General features: G+C 58.7%; 1 protein-coding gene across 20 annotated transcripts in view; it reads right to left on the bottom strand.

Annotated features, from left to right (window-relative positions):
• Positions 1 to 13,898, bottom strand: part of AFDN (afadin, adherens junction formation factor) — a 97,207-nt gene that overhangs the window by 37,624 nt on the left and 45,685 nt on the right. For 14 of the 20 annotated variants that reach the window (XM_060205165.1, XM_060205152.1, XM_060205156.1 and 11 more), the window contains exons 8-14: positions 11,932 to 12,099; positions 9,630 to 9,674; positions 7,208 to 7,302; positions 6,116 to 6,378; positions 1,700 to 1,769; positions 1,181 to 1,269; positions 238 to 299 (exon numbers count right to left, since the gene is read on the bottom strand). In XM_060205165.1, the coding sequence (XP_060061148.1) occupies positions 238 to 299; positions 1,181 to 1,269; positions 1,700 to 1,769; positions 6,116 to 6,378; positions 7,208 to 7,302; positions 9,630 to 9,674; positions 11,932 to 12,099 (792 nt within the window). The remainder of the gene's footprint in view (positions 1 to 237; positions 300 to 1,180; positions 1,270 to 1,699; positions 1,770 to 6,115; positions 6,379 to 7,207; positions 7,303 to 9,629; positions 9,675 to 11,931; positions 12,100 to 13,898) is intronic. The other 6 variants (XM_060205160.1, XM_060205169.1, XM_060205161.1 and 3 more) reach the window with 1 other exon arrangement.

Below are 13,898 nucleotides of genomic sequence, written 5' to 3'. Positions count from 1 at the left end.
ACGTGAGGATGTGCAGAAGGGGGGAGCAGGGGGACAAAATGACGAAACGTGAGGATGTGCAGAAGGGGGGAGCAGGGGACAAAATGACGAAACGTGAGGATGTGCAGAAGGGGGGAGCAGGGGGACAAAATGACAAAACGTGAGGATGTGCAAAAGGGAGGAGCAGGGACGACAAAATGACAAACGTGAGGGCCGGGCGGAGCAGCCCAGAGGAGGGCAGGGGCCTGCGGGACTCACCGCTCTCCCGGAACTCCACGCTCGCAGGCAGCACGGGCTCGGGCCCGGGGGCGTCCTGGGCTCTGGAAGGACAGAAGCACTGGTCTGAGGCCCCCGTGCGCTCCCGTCCCGCGGCACCTCCGCCTCGCCCTGCCGCCCACCCACCCAGGCGTGAGGGGAGCCCAGACTCCGGCTGTCACACAGCGGCCACCACCACGGCTCCAGGGACAATGTGATGGCACGGCTGGGAGACACGGACAGACATGAGGCCACCGGGGCTCGGGAGAGAAGCCTCCCGGCAGGGGCCTCTACAGGACACGCCTGAGAGCCGGCCGGGCCCGTCGGCCCGGATGGGACGAAGCCACCACAAGGGCCCGCTCGCTCACTGGGGAGAGACCGGGACTGGGAGCGGGGGACTCCCTCCTGACCGCACCACCCGCCCTGAGCGGCTTGTCCACAATGTGGCTCGGACACAAGCGTGGACACAGCGAGGCTGCTGACTACCACGGCTAAGCGGAAGGAAAGAGAAAACAAATGTAGCGAAGCAAAGTCTCGGCAAATAATTAAAAGGCTGAAATCAAAAGCGGCTCGCCGGGCAGATGACTCGATGCGCAGCCCTGACTGCCGCGGCCCCGGGGGAGGCGTCTGGACACCCAGCTCCAGTGCAGGGCGCTGGCGCCACTTCACAGCCACGGGGACGCGGGGTGCACCTGGCAGAGCGCACACATCGTGGGCAGGCACCCGGGGTCGAGGTCCCGGTCCCGATCGTGAGAACTGAAGCGGGAAGCAGGTGTCCCCCGTCCCCACCCCCCCACGGCTGTCTGTCCAAGCGACAAAGGGGCGGTGGCCCCTGGGCGCCCGAGGCCTCGGGTCACCGCGCAGGGCCGGCCCATCGGTGGAGGCGAGCGGTCCGCACAGGTGAGGCGGGGAAGCCACGTGCATGGCGCGCCCACGAGCGGCTCACCTGCTGTCCTGCCGGCGGCGGTCCTGCTGCTCCGCGCGCGCCGTGGGCCTCCCCGAGCCCCGCTCGCCGCCGTCTAGCCGGGTGGCGCTCTGGGGGCAGAGGGACACGGGACACTGAGGGGCTGGGACCCGCGGGCCGGAGCGGAGCCGAGGGCCGGCCGTGCACTGCCCGCCCCCCAGTCCCTGCTTCTCTTGGGGCCGCTGTGCCTCCCGGGTGACAGGTGCAGAGCCAGGCCCCGGCAGGTCAGACGTGGAGGCTGCCGGGCCTGGGGCGCTGTCACACAGGAGGTGCTCCGGAGTGAGGGCAGAAAGAAGCCGAGCAGCGAGCAGCGGGAGGGTGGCGCCGGGCGCACAGGCCCTGGAGGAGCCGGGGGCACCCAGCACCCAGCACCCAGCGGCCAGCGGAGAGTCACCACAGCACGGCTCAGGGGTCACGAGGTGGAGGGTCGGGTCCCCACAGGACACGTGGGGAGCGAGGAGCGAGCAGCCCACAGGCCAGCAGACAGACACGGCCACCCACCTTGCTGGCCGGCAGCGCTGTCCCGCTGTGGACGTCTCCTCCCAAGTCAAAAGTCGTCTCCTGAACAACCCTGGCAGGACGGAGAAGCGCACAGTGAGTTCAAAGGCCGGACGCGGGGCGCAGTGGAGTCCCAGTCGGCGCCGGGCACAGGGGCCGCGCCGTCTGGACTCGGACCGGGACCGGGACCGGCTGACGCCCGCGCTCTGGCTCTGCGTGCTGACACTCGAGACTGGCACGGCGGCTCCAGCACCGACTGGCCGACTGGCACAGGGAGGCGGCCCGACAGTGAGCAGTGAGCTGTGGACGCTTCGGGGCCCTCGTCCCACCGGAGACCCAGGCTTGACAGTGTCACAGGGAGGGAGGGGACAGGCTCCTTCCTGCCTGAAACACAGCGTGAAAACTTTCTACAGATTCATCCACATCTTGTCGTCTTTGTTGATACAGAGGCTATTGACACCACAAGGGCAACAAAAGGAAATAAATAAATGAAAAATATATATTTTTAAAAAAAGGCTATAATGAGGCCCCACACCTATGGACATCTAATCTTTGACAAAGGGGCCCAGACTATTACATGGGGAAAGCAGAGTCTCTTCAACAAATGGTGTTGGAAAAAATGGGTTGAAACATGCAGAAGAATGAAACTGAACCACTGTATTTCACCAAATACAAAAGTCAATTCCAAGTGGATCAAGGACTTGGATGTTAGACCACAAACTATCAAATACTTAGAGGAAAATATTGGCAGAACTTTTTACCGCATACATTTTAAAGACATTTTCAATGAAACGAATCCAATTACAAGGAAGACTAAGGCAAGTATAAAACTATGGGACTACATCAAATTAAAAATCTTCTTCACAGCAAAAGAAACCACTACCCAAACCAAGAGACCCCTCACAGAATGGGAGAAGATCTTTACATGCCATACATCAGATAAGAGTTTAATAACCAACATATATAAAGAGCTTGCCAGACTCAACAACAAGACAACAAATAACCCCATCCAAAAATGGGGGGAGGACTTGGACAGAATATTCACCACAGAAGAGATCCAAAAGGCCGAGAGACACATGAAAAAATGCTCCAAGTCTCTGATTGTCAGAGAAATGCAAATCAAGACAACAATGAGATATCACTTCACTCCTGTGAGAATGTCATACATCAGAAAAGGGAACAGCAGCAAATGCTGGAGAGGGTGTGGGGTCAAAGGAACCCTCCTGCACTGCTGGTGGGAATGTCAATGGGTCCAACCTCTGTGGAGAACAGTCTGGAGACTCTCAGAAGGCTAGAAATGGACCAACCCTATGACCCAGCAATTCCCCTCCTGGGGATATATCCTAAGGAACCCAACACATCCATCCAAAAAGATCTGTGTACACATATGTTCTTGGCAGCACAATTTGTAATAGCCAAAACCTGGAAACAACCCAGGTGTCCAACAAGAGATGAGTGGCTGAGCAAGTTGTGGTCTAGATACACAATGGAATACTACTCAGCTGTAAAAAATGGTGACTTCACCGTTTTCAGCTGATCTTGGGTGGACCTTGAAAAAATCATGTTGAGTGAAATAAGTCAGAAACAGAAGGATGAATATGGGATGATCTCACTCTCGGGCAGAAGTTGAAAAACAAGATCAGAAAAGAAAACACAGGAGTCGGGCGGTAGCGCAGCGGGTTAAGCGCAGGTGGCGCAAAGCGCAAGGACCGGCATAAGGATCCCAGTTCGAACCCCGGCTCCCCACCTGCAGGGGAGTCGCTTCACAGGCGGTGAAGCAGGTCTGCAGGTGTCTGTCTTTCTCTCCCCCTCTCTGTCTTCCCCTCCTCTCTCCATTTCTCTCTGTCCTATCCAACAACGACGACAACAACAATAATAACTACAACAATAAAACAACAAGGGCAACAAAAAATAAATAAATAAAATATAAAAAAAGAAAAGAAAACACAAGTCGAGCCTGAAATGGAATTGGCGTATTGCACCAAAGTAAAAGACTCTGGGGTGGCTGGGTGGGTGGGGAGAATACAGGTCCATGAAAGATGATGAATGACATAGTGGGGGTTGTATTGTTAAATGGGAATCTGGGGAATGTTATGCATGTACAAACTATTGTATTTACTGTTGAATGTAAAACATTAATTCCCCAATAAAGAAATAAATTATTAAAAAAAAAAAAAGGCTATCAACAGACTCTCTCTACAGAGCTGCCGAGGGCAGGTTGAGGGACCCACTGGGCCTCTCAGAGGGAGAGGGCGTCTTCAGAAGGCTCAGAAAGAAGAGGGGGGCCCTCAAGTTCCTGGGCTGCTTCTCCTGTGCGGAGCTGGTCCTCACCGGGTGACTTCACTGCGCCATTTCACTCAGAGAGGGAGAGGGGAGAGACCACGGCCCTGACGCTTCCCTGCGCTGTTGGGGTTTGAGCCCAGACTGTGCACACAGTGACACAGGCCTGCTCCTCAGGGACTTATCTCTGTGGCCTATCCCTCCTATACCTCTGAACAAAAGTAATCTACAGTCAAACACTCTTGCTACAATACTTTAAAAGGCGCATGTTCTAATTTCAAGACACTATGGTAACTTAGTCCAATTTACAGAATGAAACAAGGAAGTGGTATAAAGTTAAAACACTGACAAGTTGGGGAAGCAATGACAGAAGCCAGACCTCCCACCTTCTGTACCCTCAATGACCCTGGGTCCATGCTCCCCGAGGGATAAAGAATAGGAAAGCTGTCAGGGGAGGGGAGGGGATACGGAGTTCTGGTGGTGGGAATTGTGTGGAGTCGTACCCCTCTCATCCTATGGTTTTTGTCTGTGTTTCCTTTTTATAAATAAAAATTAAAAAAAAAAAAAAAACATTGGCAAAATACAGGTTCCTCCTCCAATTCTTCGCTGTAAAAATAAAACCATCCTGCGACGACACCAAGCCCCACTAAGAACAGAGAGCTTTAACCAAAAGCCGGTATCTTCGACTGTCTGAACCTGAGTGTCTGCAGCACGTGACAAAGACCTGAGACTACGTCCTCACACGCCGCCAAGATAGTCACAGCACAGAAATGTCCTGATGGCTTCCGGTGGCCTGAAAGGGAAGCTCCGCTCAGTCCCGGTGTCTCTGGCAGTGGGAACAGGAACTCAGTGTCTCCTCTGCCGGCCCTGCTTCTGGCCAGAGCAGGAAGCGCGACAGCAGCGCAGCTGAGAGCGGCCGTGCCGCACACACAGTGTCACCAAGGAGGTGCAGGGCTGCAGCGGCAGGACAGGGGAGTCCCAGCATCAGGCCCAGAGGGACGGAACAAAAAGGCACCGCGGACAAGACGGCAGGCGCCACACTGCTGAAGGGCCCCGGGCCACACGGCAGAAACCGGCTCCCGTGGGCCACTGAAGGGGACGGCTGGTGACAGGGAGACAGATCCCGCAGACAGAGGGACCGAGTGCTGAGGAGAGTCGGAAAGGAATCGCGGAGGGCAACAGCGCCCAGGGCTGGGCCTCCTGGCGGCCGGTCACCCCCACCCCAGCCAGCCCGCAGAGGGGAGCCGACCGCCCCGGGACAGCCGCGCCGGAAATGCAGAGTGAAAATGAAGCGAAGGCTTCGCCCACCCCGCCAGGGCTGCCACCACCGGACAGAGAGAGGCCCAGCGTGCTGGAGTGGCGGCTCGCAGCTCACGCCCGGCGAGGGTGAGTCGGGGCTAAAAGGCCCAGCAACCCAGCAGGCCGCCACGAGACCACAGGTGGCTCCACGGGCACTGCAGGCTGAGCCGTCCCACTGCGGGGACCCTTTGTGGCTCTGAGCCAGGACCGGCTGCAGCTAGTTCCCCAACGCCACTGCCCCGTCGACAGCAGCCTCACGGCGTTCTGTGCACCCCCCCCCATCTTCCCAGAGCCCCGCTCAGCTCCGGCTGGTAGTGCTGCTGGGGGCTGAACCTGGGACCCTGGAGCCGAGCTCGACAGGACAGTCTCTCTACAGAGCAGTGCTGCCCGCCCTGCCAGGGCACTCTCTAAAGTGTCACCCCACCCGAGGGCTCCTCCTCCTCCTTCCTTCTCTCCCAACACCCAGAAGCTTGTCTCGGGGATGTTCCTGTGCTGCAGTTCCCCGGAGAGGCGCTGGGTGGAGCCACACGTCTAGTTCCCGGGGAGCCCCGCAGCTTTGCCACGAGCCACGAAAAACACCAGAGAGAGCGGGGCGGGCCACGGCATTCGACACGGCGACCCTTCACGAGAAGAATGGAGCCCTGGCTCAAAAACAAAACTTAGAAACAGCTCAAAAGCCAGCCGGAGCCTCGCATCCGCTGAAGGGAGGACGCTCCCTTCTCTCGTGACCAGCCCAGCACCGCGAGCGACCGACCGCGAGCCCGCACCCCACGCAGACGCCTCTCCGCGGACAGCAAGGCACAGGTGCCCGAGCCCCGCCGCCCCGCCACCCGGCCTCACCCCGGCTTGTGTCGGGGGCCCTTGGCCACCGGGCCTCCGTCCACCGGGCGTCTGGCGAGCGCCTGGTCCTGGCTGGGGTCCACAAACTTGAACACGTGGGCGGCCCCGAACTGCACCTTCATGCCGCTCTGCAGCACGGTGGTCTCGCAGATGCGCTGGCCTTCCACATGCGTCTCTGCGTCCATGCTTCGGGGTGTGACGGTGACCACGCCGTCCATGTTGGTGAGGTCACAGTGATGGGGCTGGATTCCTGAACCGAACAACTGAAAAGAAACCAAAGAGTCCCTTCTCACAAAGGACATGGAACTGGGGGCCGGGGGGAGAGGGGGTGAAAGCTGTGGGCCTCCTCGCGGGGTAAAGCTTAGCTCACTCCGGAACTTGGGGTGCTTTTCAGTGGATCTTGTCGCAGGGAGGGCAAAGTCATTTTGTCTCTAGCAAGTGACTTCTATTAAGGGTGCTGGCTGACGGTGGCCGTGTGCAGACCAGCCGCTGGCTGCCCGCTGCCATGTCCAGGACAGGTGTAGGGGCGAGCCTGACGGGGAGCCGGCTCACCCAGGGAGGGAGAATCAAGAGGCGGCCGCACAGACCAGGCCCGAGGGGACACGCTTCCCACTTGCAGCTTAAGTCCATGTCTGAGAACCGCACGGCCGGAAGGCCCACAGTTCTGCCTCAGGCCACGGACTCAGCTGACTTGTAAGCGTCACTTACCCAGAGCCTGTGGGCCGGTGTCAGATCAGTGACACGAATTCCCTTAGCCTGAAACGGGCCTGTGGAACTATGCCCATATTTTATTTATATTTTATTTTACTGCCGCCAGGGTTGTTGCTGGGGTTGTGTGCCCAGTTCCTGGCAGCCACTATTTCCTTTTCCTTCCTGCCTTCCTGTCACAGAGCCAGATCCCCAAACTCCCCACAACTTCCAGAGACGAACGGTCTGAGGGGAGCTGTGAGATCCAAGATCTGATGAGGGAGCTGGAGGAGGGACGCGAACCCTCCTCGTCACAGGGAGGCCAAGAGCAGCTGCCGCGCCCCAGGCCCGAGCCCCGGCCGAGGGGAGAGCTGGGACGGCCGCCGCAGCCCCGCAGCCCCGCACCTGGATAGAGCTGTCGTCGAACTTCTCTGTCCCCACCTCAGTCACACTCAGCTGCAGGCGGTAGAGCTTGGGCTTGTCTCTGGAGTCGGAACCGTCTGTGGGAGAGAAGGCAGGGGCTTCACTGGCTAGTCTAGTGCCGGAGCCGCTCACGCAAAGAAAGGAACCAAGAGGCTACCCCAGGGGTCAGAGCCGCCGCCGCAGCTCCCAGGCGGCCTGAAGGAACTCTCCAGGGAAGGAGCTCGGGCTCCGATGGCCGCGAAGAAAACGCCAGTGCAAACAAGCGCGTCGGCTTCTGCTGGGCACTCAGGCGCTCAGACGCGGCTGCCCCTCCCGCGAGGCCTCACACTCAGGGCCCACCACGTGCTTCCCGGATGGCGGGGCACAGGGACGTGGGGAGCCCGGCCCTCCTCCACCGGCGGCAGGCCAGGTGGGCTTTCTGTGACCACCCCATAGCCCCCCCCCCCCGCCCCGTCTCCAGGACCGACCCCGGGGTCAGGCCCGGCACCGCGTCTGCTGAGCCATCTCCCACATGACCCTGACGCCAGTGCTGACTTGGGGGGGCACGGGGGGGTGGGCTGGCAGGGGAGACAGCTTTCGGGTTTCATGCCATTTCTTGCCTCCATGGCTGGCTGAGAACTTCCCCGCCAGTGGACTGCCAGGAGGGGCGGCCTGCTTGCAGGGGGTGGGGGGCCCCAGGCCCCGCTCTCCTTCCCTCCCACCGGGGAAATGCCCGGGCAGGCAGCCAAAGTGGGTGCCGTCTCTCCACCGCGTGCGCGGGACACGGACTCTCCTGCCACCCGCCTCGCGCCTTCTCGCCCCCAGGAGCCGCCTGAGCTGCCAGACGCTCTCTGGTCACCGGGCCAGCCAGGAGCGTGCCGGGCCGGGGCTCGGGATGCAGCTCTGCTGGGGCGGGCGCACCCCGGACCCTCAGGCGGAAGGTCGTGTCGCTATCTCCGGGCTACCCGAAGAAACTGAGACGGTAGGAAGGAGAGTGCGCTGGTGTCTGAGAGCGAGCACCCAGGTCTGCACTGCGCCATCCGCACTGCCACAGAGCGCGGCACTGTCCTCCCTGCACGCGCTGCACACGGCACACGTCTTTCCAAGACGGCACCTCCGGGCACTGGGGGCGATGGATTCCGCAAAGCCCACCTGGGCACCGCGGTCCAGGCCCCGCGGGAGCACACAGTGACTGTGGAGTCAGCGCGCCGGCGGAGGCTCGCTGGGGTAGCGGGGTCTCCTGCCCACAGGCTGCCGGCTCAGCGCGCTACCTGGCCATGTGCACAAGCCAGATTCAGGCCCAGCCCCGCTACACTGAAATTTCAGCGCTGTAGCACCCGCGCTCTCTCTCTCTCTCTCTCTCTCTCTCTCTCCCTCCCACCCGCTCTCTCCCTTTCTCCCTGAAAAAAAAATAGACGGGTGCAGCACCATCCCAAAGATGATAAACAAAAGAAAAAAGAAACTGTCAAGGATATTTTGAAGCTGATTAAACATGAATGTTAAAGTCAGTATTTTCACTGAACCTACTGGTTAAAAAAAAAAAAAAAAAAGCCAATGAAGTGACTGTCTGTCTCTGAACTGGCACAGAGGCTAAACCACTGGGACAGCTGGTGACTCGCAACGGTGATGTTTCATGCACACAAGCAAAAAGCAAATGTGCTGCTCCCTGTTGTTCCACGTCTCACAGCATAAAAAATTCAGCATAAAAAAATTAAAAAATACACAAAAACGTCAGAAAACCCTCCTTGGTAATAAAATATCACAAAGTCTCAAATTTTATGCGCATATGAGCATCAAAACACATATCATTTATTTGTTTTTAAAAAAACCCTCTAATATCTAAAGACACTCTGAACAGTCTGGAAAAAAATTCACCACAAGTAGGTGAAACGCTGAAGGTCAATAAAGAGACCAGGGAAGCATCTGATGTTAGTTCGACGCGTGACGGCAAAGCTGAGGCGCAGGCCACAGGGCCTGTGTTAGAGGAGTGGCCGTGGCAGGGGCGCCCGCAGAGTGCAGGGGTCTCCCAACAGCCCCGACAGCCCTGCCCACGGGCCCCCCTTCTCTCGCCGCCCCAGGACGTGCAGGCTTGGGACCACTGGCAGCAGCCACAGCCCCGCCCCGCCCTGCCCTCCCTCTGCCTCCCTCTCCCCGTCCTGGTGTCTGGCTGGGGAGGCGGGCACCTCGACACGCAGGACTCTGCCCGCACACACGAGCTGGCTGTCTCTGCAAAACGAGCTCAAGTCTGGAGGTGGGTGCTTATTAGATGCGAGCAAATGAGCAGATCAAACTCCTTCAGGTCCGAACTTGGACTTTTGCTCCTTTGGGAGAACAGTCCCCACACTGCAGGCAAGAATGGCTCCCAGTCGGGAAGCGGACACGGTGAGCCGGGCGGGGGCAGAAAGCGCAGGACGGGGGTCGTTACCTTCGTGAGGGTGACAGCTGTAGTAGGCAAAGTGGTTCCTTCTCCCTGGGGTCAGCACACATGCACAGCACCCAGGTGAAGGCAGCGTCGCAGGACAGAGGCCATGCAGACAGGAGAGGGGAGAGGAGAGAGAGGAGAGGTGAGCTGTAGTGACAGGCCTTCAGAGGAGCGAAAGGAGGCGCCCGGGCGGCGGGTCTGGGATGCCCGTGAGACTGTCGAGCAGAACAGACAGCAGGTGAGTGCCCGGGTTCTTCTCAGAGGCCACCCAGGTGGCGGTGGCACCGAGCACGTCCCCACCCCGAGGAACAAGAGAACCCACCCTGCCCGCAGACACTGGCTGGCCGGTGCCCCGTGGCCCTACAGGCGGCCGAGGGTGTGTGTTCCCGCCACCAAGCTCACGCGCTCAGCCGGGACTGAGACGGCAGCAAGGCTGCAGGGCAGGGCTGACGTGCCGTGCTGAGCAGACGGGCCTCTGCGGGACTCAGACCGGCCCTGGGCCCTTCTGCCTCCCGCTCTGCAGCCAGGACTGAGTCAAGGGAGGAGCAGGGGGCTGAGGCAGCAGAGGGAAGGAGAGGCGAGTCACAGGGCCTGGATCTGGGCCTCCCGCGGCCGGCCGGGGAGCCACAAGCAGGAAGCCGTGGTGGAAACAGCGGCTCTGCTGGGGCCGAGTCGGACCTGCTGAGCCCCGGACCGAAGCCCGGCCAAGCCCACGCCAGCACGTCCTGGCCGCCCTTCACCTGAAACCCACAGGCCGGGCTGAACTGAGCAACTGTCTCTGACCCGATGCTGCTCAACACACACACACCAAAGTGAGTTCAGAGAAGGCAATCGGCGTTCTTCTTACAATCGTGGTCTCTGGGCAGAGATAGATAGCATAATGGTCATGCAAAGAGACTCTCATGCCTAAGGCTCCAAAGTCTCAGGTTCAATTCCCTGTACCACCACAAGCCAGAGCTGAGCAGTGCTCTGGTAAAAAAGGAAAAAAAAGGAAAAGAAAAAAGAACAAGAAAAAAAAAAAAAAACGAGCATGGTCTCTGACCGGCAGAGGCAGCTAGAGGGAGCAGCCCCAACGTCCAGGCCCCGGGTCTGGGGCGGCAGCAGGCTCACTTCCCACTCGCCGACCCGGACGGACCTGGGGAGGGTCCCCACGGCCCCCAGACGAGGTGGAAACGCTGCCCGGCACGATTCAGTCTAAGGCGCCCCCGTGCCCTGGCCGGCTGGGCTGCGGTCATCAACTCGGCTTCGGCCGGCCGCGCCGTCTCATCTGCCAGGAGCTCAGCGAGCCTGGTGCGGAACAGCAAACCCAGAGCCAGGTGAGGGGAGTGCCGTCCCTGTCGGAGCCACAGGTAAACTGGCTTCCTTTCCAGCGACTCCCGGGTATTCTCTGGACGCTATTACAGCAGTTCTGGCCGGGATGTGCAGTACTCTCCTCCCCGGCATTTTCTGACAGGGGCCGTGTGCTAACCGACCAGAGGTCAACGACCAGAAACCGTGTCAGACGTCTTACTTCCGACAAGCGCGCATTACGTAAGTGTGTGTGTGTGTGTGTGTGTGTGTGTGTGTGTGTGTGTGTGTGTGTGTGTGTGTGACTTTTTTTTTGCCTCCAGGGTTATCGCTGGGGCTCGGTGGCTGCACCTGGAAGCCATCCTTCCCATCCTGCTGCTCTTACTGTTATTACTGCTGCTGTCATTGTTACTGTTGTTATTGCTGTTGGACAGGACAGAGAGAAGTCGAGAGAGGAGGGGGAGACGGGGGGGGGGAGAGAAAGATAGAGAAAGACACCTGCAGACCTGCTTCACCGCCTGTGAAGCGACCCCCCTGCAGGTATGGAGCCGGGGGCTCGAACCGGGATCCTTACGCCAGTCCTTGCACTTTGTGCCCTGTGCGCCTAAGCCGCTGTGCTACCGCCCGGCCCCCACGAAACATTTTTTAAACAACGGGACGCATTTCTCTACCTACACGCTGACGCTTAATACTAGTTCTGGCTTGCAAGTTCCACAAATAAAACGTCTAGAAGACTAACACCACAATGTGCATGAGTAGCAGAAGTGGCTTTGTGAGCAAGTGCCCTTCCTCAAGCAGGAGAATTGCTTCAGGAACCATCTAGAGCACAGACGCGGCTTGCAGACACTGTCTGCACAGTGCACACCGCCGTCAACTTTGCTCTACACCCTGGGCCTTAAGGGCTCCTTTTTTTGTAGCAAATGTCACCGTACGGGGGTCGCCACTTTTCCTCAGTCACCACAGGGAAGCCCACAGCCGGCAGAGGCCGTGAGGGGCACACACAGACAGGGTCTCTCACCTGGGCTTAGCTCCACCAGGTAGGGCAGCTTCTCGGGGGGCAGCGCAGAGCCGTAGGCAGACCCGTCGACTCTCTCCTTTCCCCGAGCCGGTTTTCCATCCACGTGCTTCTTACTTTTCCTTGGGACGTAGTCCGCTGGTCTCCTCTTCAGCTGGAAGACTAGAAGCCCTGCAACAAGACAGCAAGGGGGCGCTTGTGGGCGAGGACGGCCTAGCGGTGGCTGCCCCGGCCCGGGGAGCACCACACACGCAGGTCATCCCAGCGGGCGGCAGTGGGAGTCTGTCCACCGGGTGTTTCGGGGAGCTCCAGATAGCCCTAGCAAGCAGGTTCCCCAAGATCCTTTCATATTTATAACTAGCAGAGCACACGACATGCTGGTGACAAAGACATGGCTTTAGGAAAGAAAAAAAAATGTTTATGCTGGTGAACAGCCTGAAAATCAGGAAGCGCGCACATGCACACAGGCACAGGCACGCACGCACACACGCGCACACACGCGTGCGCACACGCACACTCTAGCTGATCCGATCTAGTTGAAGGGAATCAAAGCATTTGACTTCAGTAATGTCTAACTTCATACTGTTGAGGAAAAGCACTAAGCACGTTTACTTTTTTTAAATTTTCCCCTTTTGTTGCCCTTGTTTATCATCGTTGGTATTACTGATGTCGTCACTGTTGGACAGGACAGAGAAATGGAGAGAGGAGGGGAAGACAGAGGGGGAGAAAAAGACAGACACCTGCAGACCTGCTTCACAGTCTGTGAAGCGACTCCCCCTGCAGGTGGGGAACCGGGGGCTCAAACGGGGATCCTCATGCCGGTCCCTGCGCTTTGCACTGTGCCACTGCCTGGCTCCCACAGTTTACTGTTTTTATAGTTGTTTTTAATTACCACCAGAGTCATCACTGGGGTGTGGTGCCTACATGGCCAATTCACTGCTTCTGACGGTCACTTTTTTCCGTCTTTCTTTCTAAATTCTTTAGATAGGACAGAGAAATTGAGAAGGAAGAGGTGATGGACAGAGAGAGAGAAAGAGACATCGGCAGTCCTGCTTCACCATCTGTGAAGCTTCCCCCTGCGGGTGGGACCTGGAGCTTGAACCCAGGTCCTTGTGTGTGGTAATATATGCACTCTACTGGGTGTCACCCCCGGCCTCTTGAACAGGTTCGCTGTGGAACTGCCAGTGTGCATCTAAACACTGGCTCACTGGCAACACATTTCAGTGCTGTGACTGACGCAAAGACCCTCGACTGGCCTACAGCAAGACACATATTCCACCAGAAACATCACCTTTGGACTCGCACTGTTCAAAAGATAAGACCGGTGTGGCGCACCTGGTTGAGTGCACACGTGACAGCACAAGGAGCCAGGTTCAAGCCCCTGGTCCCCACCAGCAGGGGGAGCTTCATGAGAGGTGGAGCAGGGCTGAAGGCCTGCCTCTCTTCCTCTCTCTCTGCCTCCCTCTCTGCCCTCTCAATTTCTGTCTCGTCCAATAAAAAAGTAAACAAATCACAGGAACAAGTAGCCGGCACAGCAGTAGTTGTTGTATTCAGGGGAAATTGTCTGGACAGAGGAAAATAGATTTGGCTGTGAGATCCCCGAGTCGCGGGTCAGTCGGGCGGGGTGGGGGAGGGGGGAGCTTTCCCTGCGGACAAGCACGTCCCAACACCGCCAGTTCACGACCCGCGCCGAGACCACGACTTCAGCAACAGGCGGTCACCATTCCCACTGCCAGACCCGGCGAGGCTCCACACTCCCTGTGCACCAACCGTCTCCAGGTGAGACTCACAGCCTCGAAGCCCTGGGGAGCCCTGGGAGCCGGCAGTCCGGGACGGGACGGGACGGGACGGGACAGGACGGAGGCGGAAAGGGCAGTCCGGCCACCAGTCGTCTGGCCACCACGCTCCTGCGGACCGGCAGCTCAGGCCACACGCCCACCAGGGAATTCGCCCGACCGAAGCACTGCCTG

Source organism: Erinaceus europaeus, chromosome 13 (genome assembly GCF_950295315.1).
Source record: "Erinaceus europaeus chromosome 13, mEriEur2.1, whole genome shotgun sequence".
NCBI lineage: Eukaryota > Metazoa > Chordata > Mammalia > Eulipotyphla > Erinaceidae > Erinaceus > Erinaceus europaeus.
The sequence above is the reverse complement of the archived record's forward strand: the minus strand, read 5'-3'. Positions and strand labels throughout refer to the sequence as shown.